At 34.8% G+C, this 27,567-nt stretch overlaps 1 protein-coding gene across 3 annotated transcripts in view; it reads right to left on the reverse strand.

Annotated features, from left to right (window-relative positions):
- Positions 1–27,567, reverse strand: part of NIPBL (NIPBL cohesin loading factor) — a 197,428-nt gene that overhangs the window by 56,903 nt on the left and 112,958 nt on the right. For all 3 annotated transcript variants that reach the window (XM_058564215.1, XM_058564214.1, XM_058564216.1), the window contains exons 11-21: positions 16,586–16,768; positions 11,644–11,841; positions 11,311–11,382; positions 11,126–11,215; positions 9,417–9,520; positions 7,081–7,167; positions 4,541–4,772; positions 3,595–3,746; positions 2,700–2,780; positions 2,106–2,206; positions 88–226 (exon numbers count right to left, since the gene is read on the reverse strand). In XM_058564215.1, the coding sequence (XP_058420198.1) occupies positions 88–226; positions 2,106–2,206; positions 2,700–2,780; positions 3,595–3,746; positions 4,541–4,772; positions 7,081–7,167; positions 9,417–9,520; positions 11,126–11,215; positions 11,311–11,382; positions 11,644–11,841; positions 16,586–16,768 (1,439 nt within the window). The remainder of the gene's footprint in view (positions 1–87; positions 227–2,105; positions 2,207–2,699; positions 2,781–3,594; positions 3,747–4,540; positions 4,773–7,080; positions 7,168–9,416; positions 9,521–11,125; positions 11,216–11,310; positions 11,383–11,643; positions 11,842–16,585; positions 16,769–27,567) is intronic.

Here is a 27,567-nt window from a genome sequence, read left to right on the forward strand (position 1 = left end):
ACTTCAGTTTTATAAGAATGGCAGAGAATATAGGTGCTTCTTTCTATAAAACTACAAAGTTATAAAACTTATAAAAAGATTCCTTACTTTTTTATTTGAGTCCTCTTCTGAATTAGAGTCCTTCTCTGATGACGGTAAGTGTACTACACACTGAATTAGTTGTAAAACTAGTGCTGTAACCATCTGAATATACATAGGCTCTCCATCCATATCACTACTGTTTAACCTTTAATGAGGAAAATATTTAAATTATAGAGTATGAAGAGAATTTCATTTTACATGTCATCTATCATCTGCAAGTTTCAGGATGCTTTCTTTACCAATATTTCTAAGTATTACCTTTAGTGCGTATAATAGTGTTCTTATGTCTAATTTTTTTTTTTTTTTTGTGAGGAGGACTAGCCCTGAGCTAACATCCAATGCCAATCCTCCCCTTTTTTCTTGAGGAAGAGTGGCCCTGAGCTAACATCCGTGCCCATCTTCCTCTACGCCACATAGGACGACACCACAGCATGGCCTACCAAGCAGCGCGTGGGTGCGTGCCCAGGATCCTAACCCGTGAACCCCGGGCTGCTGAATTGGAGCGCGCGCACTCAACCGCTTGTGCCACCGGGCCCGGCCCCTCTAATTATTTTAAATTAATTAGGAAAAATACCAACTAAATGCCTATGCATACTTAGATAATTAAATAGCCAAAGGAAAAATTTAAATAGCCAAAGGAAAAATGCAATATTTAATACAAATTTCTATACTGTATATGCACTGCAGATAAAAATTTATAATGAAAAATATCCAATATTTCTTGAAATGATTTTTAAAATGAGAAGTCTTCAAGATTTCCAAATGCCCACGCACTCTGGTATTCATTTTCTTTCTTTCTTTCCTTTTTCCCCCCAAAGCCCCAGTAGATAGTTGTATGTCATAGCTGCACACCCTTCTAGTTGCTGTATGTGGGATGCGGCGTCAGCATGGCCGGACAAACAGTGCGTTGGTGTGCGCCCGGGATCCGAACCCGGGCCGCCAGCAGTGGAGCGCGAGCACTTAACCGCTAAGCCACGGGGCCGGCCCTGGTATTCATTTTCTTACTAAAATCTGCTACACAGTCAGCTAAAGTATGAGGTCAGTAGCACAGAATATGAAAAATCAAATTCTAAATCTTTTGTTGTAAGAATATTCTAAAAATGTAAGAAATCTTTCATATGCTGATGGCTTTTCTTCAGGTTTAATAGATAATAGATGTTTATTAATATATAATTAGTCCAAAAAATTAAGATAAAAACAATCATTTTACAAATGACAGCCTTCAAAGCAATCTAATTATCATCCTATACGTCAGGTTAACACATTTAATCCTTCAAGAATATTATAATGATAGTAATGACAATGATGATGATTACCTATGACAACAAGGACAACAATCCTGACCACAGCAGCGAATAACATTCTTTAGTTACTCTGTGCTTAGTGATTTAAAAGCATTTAATCTTCATGTTTATTCTCTATACCGCTATTAGAGTAATCTTTCAGCTCTCTTTTAAAAATATTTAATGACTTTGTATTATATAAAGGATTAAGTCCAAGTTCCTCAGTATGGCTTATAAAATCTTTGAACTGCCTCTGACTCTCTTGAGCCATATTTCCTATTGCTCTTCTCTTAGACCAGTGGTTCTTAACTGGGGATGATTTTGCCCCTCAGGGGACATCTGCCAGTGTCTTGAGAAAATTTTGGTTGTCACAATTGGAAGGGGGGGGTTTCTCTTGGCATCTAGTACGTAGAGGTTAGGGATGCTGCTAAGCATCTTATAATGTACAGGACAGCCCTGCACAACAAAGTATTATCTGGCCCAAAATGTCAATAGCGCCAAGAATGAAAAACCTTGCCATAGATCTTTATACTTGAGAATCACTGAACTTCTTTAAGTTCTCCAAATGTGCATTGTTATTTCACACATCTAAGCTATTCTTCATGCTGTTCTGACTGAACTGCCTCTCTTTTATTTGATCATTTAAATAAAAATCAGACAGAAAGGATGAAAAATAAATATATGTTGGCTACAATATAATGAAGTTCTTCATTATACTCGGCCTTTGCTATAATTAGTTACCTGAAGTTCCTTAAACTCCTCTTGCTGGTTGGTAATCTTGCAAGTGAAGTAAAAATTTCTTCCAAAATCAACTGCCTATGTTTTTCATATCTTGAGAATACCTGTTTAATAATTATAAGATTCCAAATTAAGTTTGTTATAATTATTTGAAAACAAAACAAAAATACTATATCATGTAATAAAAAATATCATCTGCCATTTAGAATGAAAATGTTTTCAACGGCAATGACTTAGAAAATCTGCTCAACTTTTCTATCATTAACCCTAACATTCTTGTAGAAGTCAGAGTACACTGGTTTCATTTAGAGGAGTATGATATCGTGGGTATGGAAAGTAAGATTGGGTACAGAAAGTAAGACAAGATTTAAATGATTTTAAAACAATTCTGATTTTATTGCAAATAATAATAAATTATTAACTGAAATATTTTTAAATATTTAGAAATGTTTAAAATCTAAGGCACACTAAAATAGTCCATGTTAAAATGCATCTATGGAAAACTTGAATCTGCATTAACTTTTGCAAGTTTGGATTAAACGATATCAATATTATTTTTCTGGAGGATAACCAAAAATACCAATTGATTTTACTTACTGCAGTGACTAACTTAATGGCACACAATTGTAGTTCACTGACATTTTCCACAAAAAATGGTGTTATTCCCATTGATGATACCTGTACAAACACAAAAAGAGAGTAATTTGTACACATCTCTAGTTGATTTCACTAACATTCTACCTTAATAAATTTCAAAGCATTCATAAATCTACTGGAAAACACTGAGAGGGCACTTTCTTTTCCCTCATCAACAAGCATCCAGCTCTTTTTCTGTTCCCTTTCATCCTCAAACACATCAGCACATACCTTCCTTCATAGCTGCCATTCTTCAATCTTCACCTTTTGGACTGATAAATGTCACAGGAATATACAGAAAACTGAAAATATTTTGCTGTTCTGGATGAAAATATCCTGACATATTTTTTTTGTGTGTGAGGAGATCAGCCCTGTGTTAACATCTGCCAGTCCTCCTCTTTTTTTCCCAGGAAAGACTGGTCCTCGGCTAACATCCGTGCCCATCTTCCTCCACTTTATATGGGACCCCGCCACAGCATGGCTTGCCAAGCAGTGCGTCGGTGCAGACCCGGGATCCGAACCAGCAAACCCTGGGCCGCCGCAGTGGAGCGCGCGCACTTAACCGCTTGCGCCACCGGGCCGGCCCCTGACATATTTTAAAGGAAATGATAATTTATCTTTCAGAGAATTTAGAGTTTAGAATTTATACTACATGCATCTGTCTTCTGCCAAAAATGTTTCTTTTTAAAACTTTCCTGAACTTTTATTTCTTTAATTTAAATATAACACTCTGAATGGAAAAAATTAACATTGTGCTAGCATCATTGAGTGAGCAAGGTTACACTGAACTCAAATGGACCCTCTATTCCTAAATTGTTTGGTCTAGAAATATACAGAATACTTCAAAAAAACTTACCTGAAGGATTGTTGTGTCTGTAAGAAGTTGTATCTCTAGCAATTCTGATAAGCTGCTAACAATGTCACAAACTTTATTATAAAGCATTACTATTACTCTCTGCTTATGGGTAGAACATTTAGCCCGTTTTGCCTTTGAACTTAATAAGCCTCCTAAAACAAAATAAAATTCAAAAAGAAGGAATATATCAACTTTCAGTAATTTTTAATAAAAGGCAATAAAACTGTTTTCTGAATTAAGAGAACATACTTTTTTTTTTGCTACATGAAAATACAACCTGGCAAATAAAGCTGGTTATTTACTAAAAGAGAAAATTATTCTCTAGGGATACTTAGAAAATAAATATTCTTTTAACAGATAATCTATGGCACATTTCAGTGGCTATTAAATTCTTACATCTAAAATATTAATTTATCTTTATTTCTATTTTTTTTCCATTGGAGCAACATAGTAAGATTATATTTCCCTTTAAATTAACTTGCAATTATTAAACAATAGGTTTCTTCATGAACCAAGTTTATCCTCCTCTCTTCAAATGTATACATGTTAACTACTTCATCGCTCATTTATAAAGGTTATAAATAAGAAAAAGAATATACATCTTAAATCAAACCATTTTGTAGATAACTAATATTTTGGGTAAAATTAGGAGGAAGTGATAAATGGAATCAGAAGCTAATATTATCTGGGATTTTCCCTGACCAGTAGAAATTACTTCTATTATATGTAAATAGTTGCTAAAGAAATTATAATTGAACAAGTACTAGATTAACTAGAAGTTCTACATTCTAGTCAAATCAAAGCCAGTGTTTATTACAATTTATATATTCTAATAATTTTGGTGCCATTTTAAGTCATTACATTCTGACCCATCCAATATGGTAAAATTATGTAACAGGTAATTTTGATATACTCAAAAACTATCAACATAAAAGGGCAAACTAACCTCCATGAGGATCTAATCTGTAAACAGGATCATACTGAGGATAAAGGGTATTCTGCAAATGAAATTTAGTGTACTGTATAACTCTTTCAATTACATCCTCAATATATACAGCTTTTGGCATATTAGGGGATGTCATAATGTTGATAGTTGTAAGACACGCATCTGCTGATTTTGTAACTCTCTCCATAATAAGGTCTCTCCATAACCTTTCTTCTTCTTCAGTATCGTTATTCTATAAAACAGTGTATCATTAATGAAATGAAAATAAATACATTTACAGGTTAAAATATAAAAAAGAAATCATGATATATTTGATTTTCACCGGTGGAAAACAATGGTAAGAATTTTGATGTATGTACATTCTTTAAAACATATCAGGAATGAAGTACCAATACTGATATTTGTATTGAAACAATAGATTTTTGTTTCAATGTTTTCAAACATAATATATTCTATCTCCTAATTTCACCACTAGATGACACTCCAACGACAAACATAGTTACCTGTATCTTCTGTGTACTTTATCCAAATTTAAGATTTTAGCTAAAGACTATAATTGCATATAAATAATTTTGTGTTTGGGATATAAATATTATGATAGTCAAAAAACTGTATAAGTTCTGCTTGCTGTTGTAAGAACAAAGCAAAAATTAACAACAACAAAAGTAGAGCCTTATTTAAAAGTAGCAAAGTGTTACTCATGCATTCCTAATACCTGTTTTTCAATAATATTGTATTTTTGAAACTGAGATTTAAAAGTGGTGATTATGCAGACCACTGAAAATATAATTTATTTTCTAAAATGGATAATTCAACAACTGACAGAAGACTGCACTTTACACATCAGCAAAATGCATTACAATTGGGAAGAAGTGCTTTTAATTTTCAGTTTACAGTGAAAATCCTTCTATCACATCCTTAGTTATGAAGTATCAACCTTACATTCTAAGAATACACTCCTATATTTGCTATTCAAAGCTTACACATTGGTAAAAGGAAAAAATAAAAGCATAATATACATAAAGCAGAGAGGGGCTTTCCAATCACTAATGCCTAAAAACTCACTTGAATCTTCCTAACTCTTGAGCTTTCCTTTATTTTACTGTTTACATACCTACTTTAAAAAGTAAGATAAAGTAGCTTTTCTTTGATATTAAAATCACTGTTTGGAAGAGTCAGTTAAGGAGGTTCATCATTCATACCAAATGTTAAGGCTATTTACAACACATTAAATAGTGCTAAGGTTTTCAGGAATGAAAATAATTTCATTAAGACTGAGCCAGCCAGCTCTCTAGAACTCTAGATTCTTGGTAATATTTATCACAATTTCTTGCCAAAGTGTTTTAAACAAAACTTGTAGACTAAAGATGGAGTAGATTGCCACTATAGGTTTCTCTAAGCTGTTTCTATGATTCAAAAACTAATTTAAAGAGCGTATTGGAAAAATATGGATATATTTAAAAGTCATAGAAATACCACTTGCGATTATTTTCCTACATTTTTTATTCCATGTAGATCATTTAGCAATCCTGTGGCTTCTGCAAACATCAAGAACATTTTCCTCATGCAATAAAATCTACTGCATTTAAATTATTTAATTATATGTAGTATGTATGTATATATATGAATGGAGGTATACATATCAAAAGTGTTAATAGTGGTTATTGCTGGATGAGAATATGAACCTTTTTGTGTTTTGGAAATTTTCTATAATAAATATATTACTTTGGTAATCAGCCTTTAAAAATAAAGAAAATTCATTAGCTCAAAACCTTCCCAAATTCTAATCTCTTATATTGAATGTCTATAAGCATTAGTGTTTGTATTCATCAATGACAGAGATATCAAGATCAATTTGAATGTACATATGATTTTGAAAGTCTGCTACAAGCCTAGGAAGGTAGGTCCCAGGCAATTTACTTTAATCAGTTCAGAAACCATTATATCATGTTGCTACTGTTTTTGATATAAACATACTAAAATGTAATAACAGTTGCAGTTAACATTTATTGAGAACTTACAACATGGCAGACACTGTTAAGCACTTTACATGAATTAATTTATTTAATCCTCTCAACATTTGAGCTAGGTATAGAAATGGTATATAAAGATAAATGTTTTAGGATACATCAGACAATCAGCATAAGGTTTCAAACTATTTCTCCAGGGAAGGTTGAGAAAAAGAATTACTACCTATTATCATTTCATAAATGAAAGGACATTTTAAACATATTTACACAGTTACACAAGGAAGAGCATATTGTGAGATTAAAGAACAGTCCCTTAAACTGAAAAAAATTTACATCTGTTATTATTCTTCCTTTTTGTCAAAGTTGTGATTTGACAACGTGTAACGTTAATTTTGAATTACTGAAAGTGCAATTATAGCAGCAATGCTAATGAATGTAACTAGTAAATGGTGATAACAAACTCAAATTAGTGAAATTTGGAATTTTCCCTATAGTTCAAAGTTCCTTATGTAAAAATTTATATCTTAACAATAGTAAGGGTAAAATTAACAACATGGATCTTAAACTTACATGATTTAACAAAGTGGAAAGCTTTGACCCATCTTGAATATTCTTCTCCAAGATATTTAGGACTTTCACAGTTTTGTCAGTGGAAAGCTAAAATAGCAACATAAATTCTTTTATCAATCATTGGTAAAAGTGATAAATTACTTAAGAAGCATTCTGTACAATTATCCTCTCTGGGCTATGGAATACATAACATTACCACCCTCTTGAAGAGTGGAGAAAAAAATCTTTCCCACTTAGATCTTTTACTCAAATCTGAATTATGTAGAGAATTAATCACTTGATTCTGAAAGACACAAGAGCAAACACAGAATGGGCACATATGCGTGTTACTAACTCAATTATTACCATATAGCTAGTCAAGAAAGAATTTGTTCTAATGCTTGGGCCCCTGCTCTTATGGCAGTGACACTGGACATACATATGAACATATACACACATTCTCTCTCTAAAGATTTCATCTGCTAATTTAATTATAACACGGCTTCCACACTACAATGTTATTCAGCAGGTATCTTAAAATGCAAGGTAGTGTTTTGAATAACAGAATCATGAAATTGCTTGGAATACAGGCAATGTATAAATGAAGAAAAAATGAATGGCTGATTGTATTTTAACATTGTAAAAACATCAAAACATTTTCTAGTCTACTTTAAAATCATCAAATTGAAAAAACTAAATAAATTTAACTTGTTTAGAATAAACTCTATAGGTAAACATAATCTTTTATTATTTATTTATTATTACTTATTCTTTTGCTTTTTTTTTCTGTGAGGAAGATCAGCCCTGAGCTAACATCTGCCAATCCTCCTCTTTTTGCTGAGGAAGACTGGCCCTGGGCTAACATCCATGCCCATCTTCCTCCACTTTATCTGGGATGCCGCCACAGCATGGCTTGACAAGCGGTGCATAGGTGCACGCCTGGAAACCGACCCGTGAACCCCGGGCTGTTGCAGCGGAGCGCACGCACATAACTGCTTCCACCACTGGGCCGGCCCCTCTTTTGCTATTCTTTTTTTTTTTTTTGTGAGGAGATTAGCCCTGTGCTAACATCTGCCAATCCTCCTCTTTTTTTCGCTGAGGAAGACTGGCCCTGAGCTAACATCCATGCCCATCTTCCTCTACTTTATGTGGGACGCCACCACAGCATGGCTTGCCAAGCAGTGTGTTGGTGTGCGCCTGGGATCCGAACAGGCAAACCCTGGGCCGCTGCAGCGGAACACGCACACTTAACCGCTTGCACCACCGGCCGGCCCCCCATTTTGCTATTCCTGAAGAACAAATCATAATCTCTACATTACAGACTAGGAAATTTAAGACTTAGAGTAGATAATTCTGTATAAGAGGGAGCCTCATTAGAAGAGGAGGAGAGAGGACTGTCTTGAAATTGTATTTGCGTAGCAATCATGCAGTAGTTTAGTGGGTGAATAGTGGCTCATAAAGATTATGAGAAGCCACCCCCCCGATGCTGTCACTACTGTTTGAAGTTATTATCAATGAAAAAATATTCTGCTAGTCTGCAATGAAAACTACTTAGCAACAGAGAGCTCACAGGAAAGACAATTCACAGCAGTTATAAAGCCACAGCAATGAGGCTATTATTGTACTTATTAACAATTAACGTGTTGAAACCATAGATTTACTCTTTAGCCACTGTAAATTACTAAAGCAAATATTAAACAAAAATTTAGTGTATTTCTGCATTTAAATAATCTAAACATTTGAGACAATGAAAAAATTTAAAAAGTGAAAAAATCTAGGCCCATGCCTTTCAATGCAATAATACGATTTTCTTTAGAACAACTGCAGAATATTTCTTTGATTCAAGTTGTTTTTTAAAGAAATAATTCAGTTAGACTCTCAGAAGGCAACCATGAATTTTCTTTTCATTATTATTTACTTTTAAACTTTGCAATTTACCTTGGAAAGGTTAATTTCAAACATTAGATATTGGGCCGGCCCCGTGGCTTAGCGGTTAAGTGCGCGCGCTCTGCTACTGGTGGCCCGGGTTTGGATCCCGGGCGCGCACCGATGCACCGCTTCTCCGGCCATGCTGAGGCTGTGTCCCACACACAGCAACTAGAAGGATGTGCAACTATGACGTACAACTATCTACTGTGGCTTTGGGGGAAAAAAAAAAGGGAAAAAAAAACGAGGAGGATTGGCAATAGATGTTAGCTTAGAGCCGGTCTTCCTCAGCAAAAAGAGGAGGACTGGCATGGACGTTAGCTCAGGGCTGATCTTCCTCACAAAAAAACAAAACAACAACAACAACAACAAAAAAACAAAAAAACATTAGATATTAAGTAAATTTATAAATTTTTACTTTGGTGAGATACCTTATCCATTATACCCATTGCTTTAATTTTAGCAGATTCACTGCCGAGTTCATTAAGCTGATGTTTTCCTAAGAGCAGTTCCTGAGGAATTTCATCATCATCACCTGAAAAACCAAACAAACCAAACACAAACAGTTTAGGTAAAAGAAATAGCTCAAAATAGTAAGCTTAACTTTTTAATAAAATTTCTGAACACAAGAACCGATATAAACAAACTAAACAAATAACAACCTAAAAGGCCTTTGTAAACCTTAAGCAAACCCTAAAAGAAAGATGACAAGGATTAAAATTAGAGTTCTGACTAAAATGGGAAGATGAAGATAGACATCTTATCTTTACTACTTTAGATATACTGCTGACCCTTCTCAACCAAGCTTTCTGTCCCAGAAGGCTGACCTGTATGGACTATCTCAACAGTCTGCCATGCCCTCTGGCTTCTGTTTGGGTTCAGCCAGTGGGGTGCTCTGTCAGAAAATCAAAGAGAAGAAGACTAAGCTCAGGGTATTTATATCCCTGACTCCTTCCTTGCAAGGTCTCCTCAGGCTGCCTATGTCCTCTGACCAAAAGGTTACTGCTTTTTTCAAGGCAGCCTACTTGAGGACTTTTTTTTTTCCCTAGTGATTTGAGTTCTGGTGGTTTCTCTTTACCCTTGCTCCTTTGGGTGTAGGGATGGTAATAGTTCCACAGCTGTTAACCCTGGGTTCTGGCACTATTCTGCCCCCACCTTTGTAATTGGTTTCTTTGTAAATAACTCCTCCTCAAATTATCCTAATTTGAGAACGCTGTCTTCCTGTTGGGATCTTAAATGACATGAAAGAGTTTCTCAGCACTGAACTGAAAAGTTTCGGAAATGATGAAACTGATACTCCAAATAATGAGGAAACACACTAATGACACTTATCAAGTAACTTTCACAAAACAAACAAATACTTTTAAAATAAGGGGTAATATACCTTTTAAGGCATTTTCAAATAGATGAAGTCATAGCAGAATTATTGTATGCCATATGGCTTTCGTATAAATTAGGCACTAGTGTTTGTACCAGCTGAAGGTAGCATAAAATAGTTGAGAGTAGCTCTAAACACTGTAAGCAGCGTTTTTATAAACCTAACAGTTTTATATTTATAGATATGATCTTTACATATTATTGTAAAAGTAATATATGAATATTACATTAATCCTATGGTGTTCTAATTGGTTTACTATTTTGTTTCCCATATTATATTCTGAATTACTTAAAGCCAGGGGCTGGGGTATTTATCTTTGCATCTCTAGCACTTAACATACTGCTGACAAACAGTAAGTATTTGATAAATATTGGTTATTAGAATAAACAAACAGATAGATGGGCTCCTATTTCTGCATCTTTGTTCATATTAGCACCATCTTTATTCAGGGCCTGCTCAAGTCTCATCTACATAAAGACTTCCTTAATTACTCTATCTTACTCTATCCCTCTCATGATTCTTAAGGCATTATCAATACTTAACTAATTTAATACTTGATTTTCATACTAAAGTTTTCAGTTTCTTGATAACATAGACTGGATTTGACTCCACAACTAGATTTCATGTTTCCTAAGAGCACAGACCATGCCTCTATATCCACTAGAGTAACTGGCAGAAAGCTAGACACAGGTAAATATATAAATATATTTTAAATTGATTTTATATTTATAGGTAAATAAATATATGTTAAAATGATTTTACCAAATGCAGTAAAATCCATATCTTCTAAATTATCCAAAATATTCTCTATTGAGGCTGTGAATCTCTTAAAAGTTGAAGAATCCATCATTTCTGCAACAGGGAAAAAGAAAAACATTATGTCCACATTCTAAGCAGAAAACTGAAGTTGAAGACTACAAATACAGACAAATAATCTAAAATGTTACCTTCAGGTGTTAGTTTTGGTTCATAAGCTTTCCTCTTCTTCTGTTTTTCTTTTTTCTTCATTTTTCTAGCGACTAAAATGAACAAAAGGATATACTGAAATGCAGGAATGAAAACTTAAAATATTTCTATTTTTGTTCCCAGTTTCTTCCTGAACATTAATTAAATACTTAAACACTAATCACTGCCAATCCAAACTAAATATATACTTTTGTCTTTATTAAAAAATTAGGAGTTATTAATTAACTCATAAAATGGTATCAAATATTCCTAAAAGTTAAAGCCCTAAATTAAAATCGGCTTATGTAAGAAATCCGTTGACACTGATGAATTACCCTCACTAAGGCTGGGAGGAGGAGAATAATCTTCCATGTCAGAATCTGATGGACTTCGGGTTCGATAACGACCACCACCTGAACTCCTTCTTCCTTCATGAGAGTGGCCACTTCTCCTATGATCCCCAGAGCTTCTTCTGTCACGCTCTTCATATTCCCAAGCTTTATCATCATCTTTTTTATGTCGTTTCCTAGAGGCTAGAAGCAAATCCCCATGACAAATAATTTACCTCATTTAAAAGACTATTAAAACTTGTACTTTACAAAAATGAACCATATAGAAGAAAAAAATGTTCATTGCGTGGGTCTCGGAAATTCTGAGTCATTCTGTTTAACCAGAAATATAAATTACAGTATAGAAATGGTCCCACTTATTTTAGCATTAATTTCTAGATTTAAAGATTTTTACATGAACTCGGTTTGCTAATAAATATAGATAGAAATGTTCTGGGAATTAAACCACAGTGCTTATTTCAAAGAAAGATATTCAGTGAGTCAGTAAAGATAATATCTAAACTTCTGGATTAACTAAGGCTGGTATAACACTCTTTATCTTGGATTTGGATGAAACACAGAAACGCCTTAAAACATTTGGACTATTGATGGAGTATGGGGTTTGGAGGAAAAGTAACCTTTTGAGAAGTGTTACAGAATATGGGTAACCATGTACACCATCAATTAACAGCCAAATTAAGCCCACACATTAGCTATAAATTCAACAGACTGTGATAACCTAATATCACAAGCCTACAGAGATAGAATAAACCTGTATAGCGGTAAACACTCAAATAATGAATTCAGTTCTCCAACAATATGCTTGCTTAAACCCAAGGAGAAAAGCTTTTAAGCTTATGCATGCTACATAAGCATATTTATGTATGTTACCTTCAATCCTTTCCTCATCCTTCCAGAGGTCTAAGCATTCTGCTAAAATCACCAGTACCGACAGGAGCCTCTAGGCAGAAGTGGCAAACAGATTTCATCTGACAGATCAACTCTGATCAACTGGTAATAGCTGCCTAGAGCATTATGTTGAGAATAATTCTGAGTGAACCCTGAGACAAAGCATCATATTTCAGCAAGAAAGACTGATTAGAAATGTCTGTCCAGTGAGAGCTGGAGGGCAGTACAAGTGACAAATATTTACCATACCTGCTCTATGGTGTAGCACCACCAAGTTAAGACCAGGTTAGAGAACTGATGCGTCCTACAACTTGGAATCATACACTGGTTGTTGTAGTGACCACTTGTTGCTGACAATGAAATACTTTCTAGTCTGGTGATCTAAATTTCACTTTCTTGCTTTCTTGCGACTGGTTTCCATTCTGAATCTCTAACTATGATCAATACCCAAATACTTAAAACAAAACTCCTGCTTGAGTCCCCTACCTGGCTTAGATTTAAGGATGCCAACTGCCCATGTACTCTATCTATGCTTGTGCCAGTGTCCTTATGTGTGGATAATCAATGTCTATACCCTAACTAATCTTACCCTTACATGCGGCCCTAGCTATTCCTATCCAAGAATTTAGTTGGGTTTCTGGTTCTGAACCCTTCTTTCCAATCCGCTGACAGCATGGCAGAGAAAGATAATTTTGTTTCCTCTTCTTTGTGGTCACAGGCTTGGCGCAGCAAGACAGTTCATAAAAAAGGACACATGTAAATGGATATATTTAAATCTTCAGTGATTTTCTTCATAATTAGGCATACATTTGACTATGAAATATATAAGTAAGAGGTAGGACTTTCCCCCTTTTTGATTAGGGTATGCCTCAGTACATTCTCTTAGTGAGGGGCTGCCTTGTATACTAATGTGAGTTGGTGTGTGTATGCGTGTGTGTGTGTCAGACAAACAGGTCATTTACATATAGCATTCACTAAATGTTTTCTCTTAAGAGTTTTTTTTTTTTTTCTTTTCTTTTCTTTCTTTCTTTCTTTCTTTTTTTTCCCCCAAAGCCCCATTAGATAGTTGTATGTCATAGCTGCACATCCTTCTAAGTTGCTGTATGTGGGACGTAGCCTCAGCATGGCCGGAGAAGCGGTGCGTCGGTGCGCGCCCAGGATCCGAACTCGGGCCGCCAGCAGCGGAGCGCGCGCGCTTAACCGCTAAGCCACGGGGCCGGCCCATAAATGTTTTTTCAACAAGTACTAAAATAACTACCAAATATGAGGAATGACAGCTAAAGAGCAAGCTTGTTCAGAAAGTAGTATTCTATGACTTCAAATATGACCTACTTAGTCTTTTTGAATTTTAATTAATTTCATAAGAAATCCATTTCAAGCATTCAATCCTATGAGGAGAAAATGCTTGAAAAATATTATAGTTGTTAGCAAGTATATACAATATGTTGTATTGGTGGTCATTTTTATAGGCCTTGGAGATATTTGTTTCACATTCATTAAACTTTAGACAATTTGGATAAAAATGAGATGGCAAATTAGGAAAAAAATCCCAACTTCTATGATACATTGTGTGTTGCAATAAGGCTAAAGGGATCCCAATTCATATGACTAGCTGGTTCTTTCTCTATTTTTCTCATTACCTTGGAAGTAGTAAGGGATGAGCTCAATAGAGAGGTATGTAAAATATGACTTGGGTGTTTTCCACCCTCCCTTTCCAAATTTCACCTATCCCTCTCTTTAGCTTCTTATATCTCCCCTCCTTCTTCCCCAGCAAACCAGTGATCTTATATTTGTGCTATGGCTATCCCAATCTGTGTGGCCCAATGTTCAAAGTTACCTCTCAATCCTTCCCCCATCCTTCAACAAAATTATTTCCTTAGTTTTAAATTTTTAGGAAACCAATTTAATTAAAATGCAGTAAAACTTTAAGTTTCAAAAAGTATATCTTTCTCAAAGCAGCATAATACTTGTTACTTATGTTCTCATAATACTTTCACATTTTGTATTGTACTGTATTTTCACGACACTGTTTTTTGTTGTAGTATAAGGACAATTTGGTTGTTTATGTCAACTACCACTTGGAGTCTTTCATCACTCAAACCAGTGGCCCCAGAGTTGACTTTTCAGGTTACTTGTATAGAAATAAACGAAGAAAAACAGGAAGCTACTCTGATCTTGAAGAGTTTCTCTCCTGAAAAACCCAGAGAAGCTTCTCTTTTTCGTAGCAGGGGTTGAAGCTCTGGTTCTCTAACTAACATTAGCTTTCAATATACTTAGGCATAGACATAACAGAATCCATGGCTTTAAGATGAAACTATGGCTCCCATAAGTTAAGACAATAGCTCTCATGATAAACAGCAATGAAAATAACAGTGCCTGCATTGATGACAAACATGAGGCATGGGTGGCTCTCCCCACTATTTTACACTTGGTAGGCATTTCTGATTATGCTATCCCTTTCTACTTAACTGTTAGGTAGCTTCAGAATTCTCATCAATTTAGCAATGCAGGCAGCCACTCTCCATTAACTGGAGTTAAAGTATGATTTGAAATCAGTCTGCAATTAAGGAACTCCTCCTTCTTAGCTATTCCCTTTAGAAATGGGTGATGTACTGGGGGGAGGGAGGGAGGGAAGGAGAGTGAAGGAGAGGCATAGTTTCTGGGCCACCAGATCTCCTTTCTCCTCTCCCTTTCCAGAGCATATGTTCCCATATGATCAAAGTGTTTAATTATAATAAAAAAGCATTTACTTCAGCCATTGAAATATACTGCATGTAAATACATCTCACGATAATACAAATTATAACAGTTATACATATAAATGTCAGATTAACTTTGGTATTATTTTATTTCAATTTTAAAACTGTTCAGCTTTGTTCAGCATTCATAGTCTACTGCTCATAGCTCAAAAGCTCACAATTTTAAGAAGATCAGAGTAAATGAACATTGATTAAAAACTTTGGAGGAGGTGAAGGGCTTCCATCAGCAATATACATTTAAAAATGGCAGCATGCATCTGTCCTTCCTGCCTTTGCTTGTCACACCTCAATCTATGGACACTAGGTGGAAAAGGTAGAACACACTGGTGGTCTTCCCACTTCTTTTGGTCATAATGACTAAGTCAGTTGGCACACAAGTGAAGATCTCCCATAGTCTGTTTCCACTGAATGCCGTTTATGTCAAACAAGGTTGCTGACCCCTCTTGGCTAGGCTCAATTCTCTTGCTCCAGAAGAAGGAAGATAGGGATAAAAGAGAAGAACTTTTTCAGTGGACCAGTAGGAAGACAGGCGAGGTATAGCAAGTCTAGTGCAAAGACAGGTGATCACAGTGTTGTAGAGAGGTAGCTGTGTAGTGAAGAAGCCAGCTCTGGAAAACAGTGAAACAAGGGAGGAATTCCAGGACACAGCTGGGCAAAAAGGAGAAGCCAGGTCCAAACCACACAGATAATCGGCAATGTGGCTAATCCATTCATAATTTAGTGATAGTATGGTTTTAAATATTTCTTCACTTGGCTATCTCCTACGTGTCCTTCAAGACTCAACTCAAGTGTCACCTCTTCCAGTAAGCATTCCCTGAACCCCCAGTACGATTTTGATGCCAATCCAGTGTGCTCCCACAGCACCCTGGATTTACTATTATCATTGTACTTTTCTTACTGTACTACAATTGTTGACATATTTCCCTCATTAGAGTGAAGGCTCTTTGAAGACAGGGGCCATATCTTATTTATATTTCTATTCTCAGTGCCTAGCATATAGTAGGAGCTCAATAAATGTTTGCTAAATACATACAGACACATACCTGTGTTATTTGATGCTAATTATAGCTCATCAAAAATTTTTTTCTTGGTGCCAACTGATCTCATCTTCACATATTTTTTAAGTATAAAGAAAAACACTTGCTATACTATATTATTAAGAATTAAGATCACTGTACTCTTGCTAACCCAAAAAATTACAAATAAAACCAACACATCAGTTTTTTAATTCTAAGGTAATAATAAAGGAATAATAATAATAAAATTAATGTGATACTTACATTCAAAAGCTTCATCACTATCATTATCTTCATCTGAACTGATTTCAGCATATTTTGGCTTTTCATTAACTGTGCTACGCTTGCGCTTATTCATTTTCACACGTTCACAAAGTGGCATGGTGGATTCAATTTCTGCCAGGAGTTCAGGGGGTAATTCTTTTAACACTGATTGATCTATACTACCTATTAATGAAAGGTGAGAAAAAAATTTAAATCTGAAGATAAAAGGGAAATTTTAACTAAATTAGCACAATGAAAATGAAATATTAGTATTTATATAAGTTTTCTAAGATACTTTTGTATTTTAGTAAAACATTCATGTTTATAGTTATAATAGTCTTAACCCTAAACTGATAATGCAGTTTTTATACATATATCATTATATGACAACTTTAAAAATATGCTGCTTACTACCATAGCAATGAAGGGTAGTTATATCATCTATTTTTGATATAATGCCTTCATTTGCCTGCACTGACTAAAAACTTTCTGAAACTAGAGATCCATTGGCATTATCAAGTGTATTTGTAGCAGGGGGTACATCTCACATTCCTGGTGCATGCAAATTTGTTTTTACAGAGGTCTAGAGTAGTTAGTTTGAAATAATGCTATCCCTCAGTACAAATGAGAAACGTGGGAGGACACTTATCATCTCCTTCTCTTCCTCTATGATCTTGGTGGCTGGGACAAAAGTTTTATATGCTTTACCTATTGCTGTCTATTTGAGAGGCATGGTAATGCCTTTAGTATTATGGAGAATTTCCTCACACAGATAAACCAATATATGCATTTAACTGATGATAACAGAAACATGAAAGGCAAGATAAAGAGAACAAAAATATTTTAAAATATAAATGTCTATAACTGAAAACAGTAAATTCAAGTCTGTTATGAAATAAGTTCATATTTTCCCATGAAAGAGTAAAGACAGAATAAAAATATATCAACATTATACAGTAAGATCTATTAACATAATACTTAGCACCTAATCCTACACACATATACACAAACACACAAACAGTTGCTATGAAGAAACAAATTCTCAACATCCTGTTAGAGCTTTAAAAATAAAGTAGAAGTAGCAAAAACTACGTATTCAGGATAATTTGTCCTGGATGACTACTAAAGATGACAATTTTAACTTACTTACCCACGTAAATCTTTGAGTGAAAGTATAAAAATGACATCTTACCTGCTAAATTTTAGGAATTGGGAGCAAAGAGTACCTTAGTGGTTTATACGAGGGAATACTCATAACTATAATCAACATTAACACTATAACATTTAACTGATAATAGTGCTTATGTAAAAAATAAAAATAAATCATGACAAAAATAAATGAGTATCGATTAAGACAATTTCAAAGCCTCAAGAATATACAATACCAATAATTTAAGAATATAAAAAGTAAATTATTAATCTCAACAGAAGAATAATCCTTTTTATTCCTTATGAAACTTTTATTCAACATCATGAAGGAGTTATTTCATTAACTTTTAGTCTTCCATTCTTCTAAGGACATGTACAGCAACAATTTTACCCAACAAAGTTGTAACATTTGTGATTGGTAATATTCCAAAGACTTTATTGCTGCGAATCCTGACATACTAATGTTGAGTTTAACTTAGTGTCATTCAAATCACGTAACATTTCCTTGTACGGGCTTTCTTAATTAAACTGTATTTTATCAGTGAGGTCTACTAGAATACTGGTAGAGGTAAAAGAAATCAACTTTAGCTTTAGATTGTCAATATCTTCAGCCCCAAGGTAAACACACTCTGCATCTCATTTAAAAGTCCTTGATACTTTGAACACCTCTAACTAAATATGTGGTTTTTTGATGGAAAGATCATGTCTTCCAGTATATCTTCCCCTTTTCACATGACTATAATATTAAGTATGTATACATAGGTGGTCATGTATCTATAGATGGTTCTGATTGCCTAACTTTGTGGTTCACAATTTCTTATGTTCACTTACAGATGTACTTCCTGTATAGTTTCTGAATTGCTATATTTTATAGACAAACGAAAGACATTTCCACAATTTTTAAAAATGGAAATTCTTTCTTTTTTGTACTACCTGAAACATAATCTTTTTGGGATTATAAATATGGATAATCCGGAGTATTTGGTTTTTAGTCCATCATGGAATTTTTTAAAAAGCAGATTTACCGAAGTGATTATGTTCTGCTTAGATTAAATTCCCATTCACCAAGACATACCGACTTGATTCTAATATCCCAGAATTAAAATTATCCTGCAGTTAAATATACAATATCATCAAGGGTTAAGTTATGTATTGGTACTTGTACTCTGTTTACAATGGTTTATTATACCCCCAGAGCAAGGACTCTACTCCCTTCTTTTAAAAAAAAATTCCTCAGCCAGCCCTGATGGCCTAACAGCTAAAGTTCGGCACATTCTGCTTCAGCAGCCCGGGTTAGGTTCCCGGGCACAGAACCACACCACTCGTCTGTCAGTAGCCACGCCGCAGCAGTGGCTCACATAGATGAACTAGAAGGACTCACAACTAAAATACACAACTATGTACTGGGGCTTTGGGGAGCAACAAAAACTCCTCACAATAGCTAAACACAGAAAACTTATGTCTTATATTTGATAAAAGCAGGCATCAAAGTTTATTCCTTGTAGTTTACTGTCTTATTCCCTAAATTAAAAAGAATACTATAAAGATTTAAGAGCTCTACTATTCTGTAGATCACTTTAACCTCTGTATAACTCTGAAAGTTACAGCAACATTATTCAAAGCCAAATGTTTCATTTCTGAAGATGACCCAACTTAAAAAAAAAAAATTCCAGAAATGGTTAATGTCTCTCAATGTACTGTCCTCCAAAAGTGAAGCCTGTTTCATTTTGAATAGAAATGTCTATTCCATAGGTTTATGCATTTTCTAAATTAACCAAATCCTTTTTCCCTTTTATAAAACACTCTAAATCGACTCAGCCAGCTCCCTTGATTACAAAGGGTAAGAAATAAAATGCCTAACTTTCCTATACTCACACTGGGGCTCTTTAAATAAACACATTATCAAGGATCAGATAATTGACTCAGTTTCAATAGAAATGAATAAACAGCAAGTACTTCAAATGATCCCTATGACATACTTCGCTATGTCCTTTTCCTTTAATTAGGAAATGATCTTTAAATGCAAACATAAAGTCTCAGTGACTACATCTTAATACATTGATGATTTTAGAGATTATTGTTGCTGCTGAGCTATTTATTCTTAAAAACTTCAGGTTGCTAGTATTTATGATTATCTTTCTCACCTCACTTCTCCCATCTCAACTACTTTATTCTTTAAATCAGGTGTTTGAATTACCATAAAATTTTAAGTTTCTGGATTGAGGAATAACGCTTTTTAGTCACAATTTTGTGAAGTGCTACAGTTTCAGCTTTTATAGATACATACTCCATCATATACAGTGCACTTCTGTTTTCTGGCTCTAATAAGGATAAAAAATACATTTACTTCTAGATGTGCTACATTTTAGCAATCTTGGATTTCTAGTATAAATCACTCATACTAGCACATTTACCAGATTATTAAAACCAGAAGTCATCAAAAGACTAAAAAGTCCCAAAGAGTCACTGATTTGATAACTAACAATGTATTTTGTTTGGTTTTTTAAATGGGAAAACAACCTTCAGATGAAAATAAACCACCTCAATTAATGAACTCTTTAGGACTGAAGCTTTAGACAATGGAAACCAATCGTCTTCAGAAACAAACCAAGAAACTAACATAAACCTACAAATTTTATAAGTCATAAAAATATCTTAAGCAGACACAATGCAGTTCAGTGACAATTCTTCCAATAACCTACCCATATTACAGAGGAGTAGCACCAAATTTATCTTTAACTTCAATTAGGGGCAAAAAAAAAAAAATTCAGTAGTACTGGCTGTCAATCTGCTCCTCCTGTGATCCTAAGTGAGTTAATACTGTTTGAAGATACATATTTTTGGGGGCAAATGGTTTCTAAATGCAAGCCAACTTCTTTATTTGAAGGCACTGATAGGAAGTGCATCCAAGGAGTATGAACTGCTGATGACACAGCCCTGAAAAACAGTAACATTTGGGAGGCAGAAACAAAAAGAGGCAACCTGAAGAGAAACTGAAAAAATGTGGGGTTCAATCAAGAGACCAGGACATTAAATGTCCCTTCCATAGGGACCCCAAGGTTCCCTAACCTGATGCAGAACTAGGGGTAAAGAGGAAGATCGTGCATTAGGGACCAAAATCTGCATTGAATGTAGGGACATGGAAGATTGGTGAATAAAATTTTTGAGGTCACAGAACACCGACCTTAGAGGAAGAACTCGGACATATTTATTTTAGCAATTACCTGGAAAGAGCGATAGCAAACTATGAGACAGGAGATACCATGTTTTGGTGCTAAGGCTCCTTTATTGAGTGAAAATGAGAGGAGTGAAATTTACAGTTTCTACAGTAGATGTAAACAGTCATCAGGGTAATAAGAAGGGGGAATCCGTTTATAACTGAGGAGGAGGTCTTAATTTAAGGGAAGAGAAGACAGACTACATCCTCTAGAAGAAAGGGGTCAGGAAATAAATAATTAGAGGGGTTTGCTTTTTTGTGATAGTTTAGGATAAATGGAAGTGAGGCATAACGAAATAATCTGGTATAAAGTTGCCTTAATTTTGGTAAAGAGGCAGAGACCCCAGACACTGGCTAGAAGTCTAACAATGCTTGTTCAGGGTTACAAAAAAACTAAAAAAATTTAAAAAGGGAAGACTAGTAGTTACTCATCTGTGGCTAGGGAGGGGTGGTCAGTCAAATCTGCAGCTACTCTCTTTCTGATGGTCTTTGAGAAATAATGAAACTAATGAAACTCCTGAAATAATGCAAGAATCACTACATAAAGAATATCATAACCTAAGAACTGGCAAGTCTCCATTTTAATTTTAGCCAGCAATTTTCAAGTTGCAGGTTGTAACTCATAAGGAGGTTGTGAAATCAGTTTTGTGGGTCTTGACCAGCAGTTGTGTTTAAGATGTAAGAGAAAATGTCAATGTTTTGCCTGTAATAAGGGTAGGTATTGTTAATATGTTTGTATGTGTGTATTAGGTCACAACATGCCTTTTCTTTCTTATCTTAGGTCACAACAAAAAAAGGTGAAGTCTTTTAAGCTTTACAGTTGCCACCTCTTTCCAAAACAGCAGAGTCAATTCAGATTGAAAAGGTCCTTCCAGGTTAATCTAATCCAATGTGTGGGTTTAGCCCCATGTTTCTTAAGCTACAGGTTCAATGAAAAATAAATAATAATTTGAATAATATACTCAAAATTAATCAAATTGATTTTACTCATTATAAGTTGATAGAATACTGACTACCTTGTATCAGAGAGCTTAATTACCTATGCTTATAACTCTGATATATAAGTTGCCAATGTTACTTTTTTTTTTTTTTTGTGAGGAGATCAGCCCTGAGCTAACATCCGCCAATCCTCCTCGTTTTTAGCTGAGGAAGACGGCCCTGGGCTAACATCGGTGCCTATCTTCCTCCACTTTATATGGGATGCCGCCACAGCATGGCTTACCAAGCAGTGCGTCGGTGCACGCCCGGGATCCGAACCAGCGAACCCCGGGCCGCCGCAGCGGAGCGCGCGCACTTAACCGCTTGCGCCACCGGGCCGGCCCCAACCAATGTTACTTTTTTTGTGTGCGTGTGTGAGGGAGATCAGCCCTGAGCTAACATCCATTACCAATCCTCCTCTTTTTGCTGAGGAAGACTGGCCCTGGGCTAACATCCATGCCCATCTTCCTCTACTTTACATGGGACGCCACCACAGCGTGGCTTGACAAGCGGTGCGTTGGTGCACGCCTGGGATCTGAACCTGCGAACCCCGGGCCACTGAAGCGGAGGGCGCGAACTTAACAGCTCCACCACTGGGCCGGCCCCGCCAATGTTACATTTTTGAAGCCCTGTTACAATAAAATCTTCGATTACTCACTAATTACTCTTTCATTTATTTCTGACATAAATTTACAGTGCTAAAAAGCACATATCCATCTTTTTTTTTAACAAGACAACTTCTTGACTCATGATCATTATTGAAAAGATTTAAGTTTTTCACATGGCAATGCCTTCAGGAGTTAACTGCTATACATAAAGCTGTTTGAGACAATATGAAATGATCCAGGCTTCACTTCTCAGTTCAGTAGGTCTGCCTGTAATTTGCTAAAATGTGAACACTCAGACTCTGCTAACAGTATAGAAAATATGACACACAGCAAATAGTGTTCAAACCCTTTAACCCATTTATACCATTTATGGAAATTTACCCCAAGGAAATTTATACAACAAAACAAAAAAGCTCTAGGAAGAAAGATGTTTAGATCAGTTTTATCTATTTTAACATCAAAATGTCCAACAATAGGGGAACACAGTGTAAGAGTAGACTACATTAAGGATAATTATGAACAATGTTGGTAGAGATAGAAATGTAAAGAAAACAGAATGCAAAATGATAGGTATACCATGTTGCATCTGTGTAAAAGGTATGTGTAACAGGAATGAAAGAAATAAATGTAAATATTATACTAACTTAAGAGATGAATCTTCCTAAAGAAATACAAGTTATTTTTAAGGAAACAAGAAAAAGCTCAATGATTATTTGTGAGGGATTAGAAGATACTTCATGAACACAGTGAGTTTTCAACAGAGATGAGATGGAGTGAGATGGGAAGAGTGGAGAATGGAGGACAGGAGCAAAGAAGTAGGAGTTGATAGTGGTTTCACAGGATTCTAGGAGGAATGAGTTTGAGTGAGTTTCAGTAGTCTGCTCTGGACAGAGCAAGATATTTAGTAGGCAGAAAAAGTAGGTAAGCCTGTAAAAATAGGTTAAGGTTCAGATATTACAGTATTTTTGAAGAGTGACAGAATGAGAATGTGCTTTAGAAATGTTACTCTAGCAGTAATTTGTGGGACGGATTGGAAGGTGGAAACATTAGAAGGGAAATCTTCTAAGAGCTATTCGATATGTCTATGTGAAAGGTATGGGAGAACAGTAAGTAGACACCATGAATTTAACCATTTTTGAAAGGTGGTAATGTTAACTATTATATACTTATCATATCACACTTTAGGAAGAAATACGTAGCTCAAAATACTATTAACTATTTAACATGTTACGATTACATAGAAACCAGAAAATATGGAATCAAGGACAACAAAATTCACATGTTGATAGTTGTCATTTAAGTATTTTACTCAATCTGATCAAGTATTAAATTATACTAGCTATTCAACTATTACACTAGGCTGAATGGACAGAATTTTATAGCAATATTTTATAACATTTTAGAAAAACCTTTCTAACAATGGTAGGAACAGCATATTTTCTGATTACGTTCTTACTACCAACGACTGTCAAACAATGTTTAATTTTAACTAGCCTCACCTTACTTCTTCCACATTATACTCTAAATTATCCAAATGTTTAAGTTCTCTAAACTTGTGCTTTTACCTTCTGCCCTTGTGCTAAAAACACAGGTGATCCCCTATTCCTTTGTATTCACACAGCATCCTTTTCCTTAAAAATACTACACTGTCACTGTATCTCTAGTTACCCATATCTTCTATGAGATCATAAGCTTGATAAAGTCATAGACTGTGTTGTGTTTACAGCATCTAGCAGAGTGTATGGGATACTGAAGATGGCCAGAAATATTTATTGACTGCTTAGTGTAAAAGTTCGAATAAATTTGTGGTCTTCCAAAAAATTTTTCCAGCTGAAAATTCTTTTTTAAAGCCTGAAAGCAGTTCTTAGTTGTTCTATATTGATAATTAAAGGGAAGTTTATTCACAAAGTGAAAAAATAAGTAAAGATTTCATAATTGACATGCAACCAGTATAAAATATTTTAAAGGCAATTTAAGTCTGCATATACTTGTTATATATTTAATATTTAATACATTAATTATACGTTAATATATTAAGAATTAATATATACAACCCCACTACAGGAAAATAAGCACTCACAAATATGAAATATCCTGCTAAAAATATTTGGCTTATTTCATCCTACGTTTATACATTTATCAATATTGGATAAGAACTAGAAAAATAATGCAAAACTCTATCTAGATCAGTCTTTTTATATACGTGTAAAAATACTCAAACGGCAGCGAGAAAGGCAAATTTTAGTTTCATCTGCTACAGAATAAACAATCTAGTTATCACCTATAGAAAATCTCAATTTTATACCTATATCAGGCTCAGCAAACTATAGCTCACAGGGTCAAACCTGCCCCACCACCTGTTTTCGTATATAAAGTTTTTTTTTTTTTTAATTTTATTTATTTATTTATTTTCCCCCAAAGCCCCAGTAGATAGTTGTATGTCATAGCTGCACGTCCTTCTAGTTGCTGTACGTGGGACACAGCCTCAGCATGGCCAGAGAAGTGGTGCGTCGGTGCGCGCCCGGGATCTGAACCCGGGCCACCAGCAGCGGAGTGCAAGCACTTAACCACTAGGCCATGGGGCCAGCCACCGTATATAAAGTTTTATTAGAATATGGCAACACACAATCATTTACATATTGTCTATGATTACTTTCATACTACAATGTTAGAGATAAGTGGTCCACGAGCCTAAAATATTAACTATCTGGGCCTTTACAGAAAAAGCTTGCTGACCCTTGATCTTTATCATACTTTATTCAAAACAGAACAAAGTGCTATGTAACCTTGCAAGTGTAGTCACTATATAGTTATATTCTGTACAGTTTAGGTCATTGCAAATTGGTTTATTTAATGAAGACAAAATACTAGGGAGTTGGCTTGTAGCAACTGAAGGAACACTATTACAAATGAAGCAGGCAGAAGAAAAGATTTTAAGAAAAATCTGGTTTTAAGCACCACAGTTTTCATACTGACACTAGCACTACAAAGATTTCATCAATATGCAGCTATCAAATTACTCTGAAGAACTATAAAAAGAAACATGCTTTCTAGGAAGTTTAGTATGTAAATGACAATTTATTACACTCAAAATAGAAAGTTGGAAGCAGTGATAAATGATCCTTTCCTTGATATGTATACACAGTGAGAAAAATAAATGGTGGAAGCACAACCTAACTTTACACCTCAAGGAACTAGAAAAAGAAAAACAAACTAAGCTCAAAGTTAACAGAAGGAAGGAAATAAAGATCAGAGTAGAAATAAATGAAGCAGAGACTGAAAAGAGAATTGAAAGGATCAATGAAACTAATGGCTATTTTTTTGAAAACATAAACAAAATAGACAACTCTTTAGCTAGATATAGCAAGAAAAAAAAGGAGGACTCAAATAAATAAAATTATTATAAATGAAAGAGGAGACATTATAACTGATATCACACAAATACAAAGAATCATAAGCAACTACCATGAGCAACTATACACCAACAAATTGGACAACCTAGAAGAAATAGATAAATTCCTAGAAACATACAACCTACTAAGACTGAATCATGAAGAAATAGATTATGTGAACAGACCAATTAGTAGATTTTATTAGTAATCAAAAATCTCCTAACAAAGAAAAGCCCAGGACCAAATGGCTTCACTGGTGAATACTACCAAACATTTAAAGAAGAATTAATACCAATTCTTTTCAAACTCTTCCAAAAACAGAAGAGAAGGGAACACTTCTAAACTCACTTTACAAAGCCAGCATTACGCTGATACTACAACCAGACAAGGACATTACAAGAGAAAAAAATTGCGGGCCAATAACCCTGATGAACACAGATCCAAAAGTCCTCGATAAAATATTAGCAAACCAAATTCAACAACACATTAAAAGAATCATATACCATGATCAAGTGGAATTTATTGCAGGGATGCAAGGATGGTTTAACATCTGCAAATCAATGTGATACATCACATTAACAAAATGAGAGATAAAAATCATATGATCATCTCAGTAGATGCAGCAAAAGCATCTGACAAAATTCAACATCCATTCATGAGAAAAACTCTCAACAAACTGGGCACAGAGGGAATGTACCTCAACATAATAAAGGCCATACGTGACAAGCCACAGCTAACATCATACTCGATGAAAAGATGAAAGCTTTTCCACTATGATCAGAAATAAGATAAGGATGCCCACTCTTGCCACATTTATTCAATATAGTACTGGAAGTTCTAGCCAGAGCAATTAAGGAAGAAATAAAAGGCACCAAACCAGAAAGGAAGAAATAAACTATCTCTATTTGGAGATGACAGGATATAATATACAGAAAATCCTAAAGACTCGACCAAAAAACTGTTAGAACTAATAAACTAATTCAGTAAAGTTGCAGGATACAAAATCAATATGTAAAAATCAGTTGTGTTTTGATATACTAACAACGAACTACCAGAAAGAGAAATTAAGAAAACAATCCTATTTACAATTGCATCAAAAAGAAAATACCTGGGAATAAATTTAACCAAGCAGGTAAAAGATCTGTGCAGTGAAAACTATAAGACATCGATGAAAATGAAGAAGACATAAATAAATGGAAAGATATTCCATGCTCATGACTGGAAGAATTAATATTGTTAAAATATGCATACTACCCAAAGCAATCTACAGATTTACTGCAATCCCTATCAAAATTCCAATGGCATTTTCCACAGAAATAGAACTTTTCTAAAATTTGTATAGAACTACAAAGTAGCCAAATAGCCAAAGCAATGCTCAGAAAGAACAAAAAAGCTGGGGGCATCACACTTCCTGATTTCAAACTATATTACAAAGCTATAGTAATCAAAACAGTATGGTATTGGCATAAAAACAGACACACAGATCAATGGACAGAACACAGACCCCAGAAATAAACCCATGCTGATATGGTCAATTAATTTACAAAAAAGGAGCCAAGAGTATTCAATGGGGAAAGGATAGTCACTTCAACAAACAGTGTTGGGAAAACTGGACAGCCACACGCAAAAGAATGAAAA

The sequence above is a fragment of the Diceros bicornis genome, chromosome 20 (genome assembly GCF_020826845.1).
Source record: "Diceros bicornis minor isolate mBicDic1 chromosome 20, mDicBic1.mat.cur, whole genome shotgun sequence".
Classification (NCBI taxonomy): domain Eukaryota; kingdom Metazoa; phylum Chordata; class Mammalia; order Perissodactyla; family Rhinocerotidae; genus Diceros; species Diceros bicornis.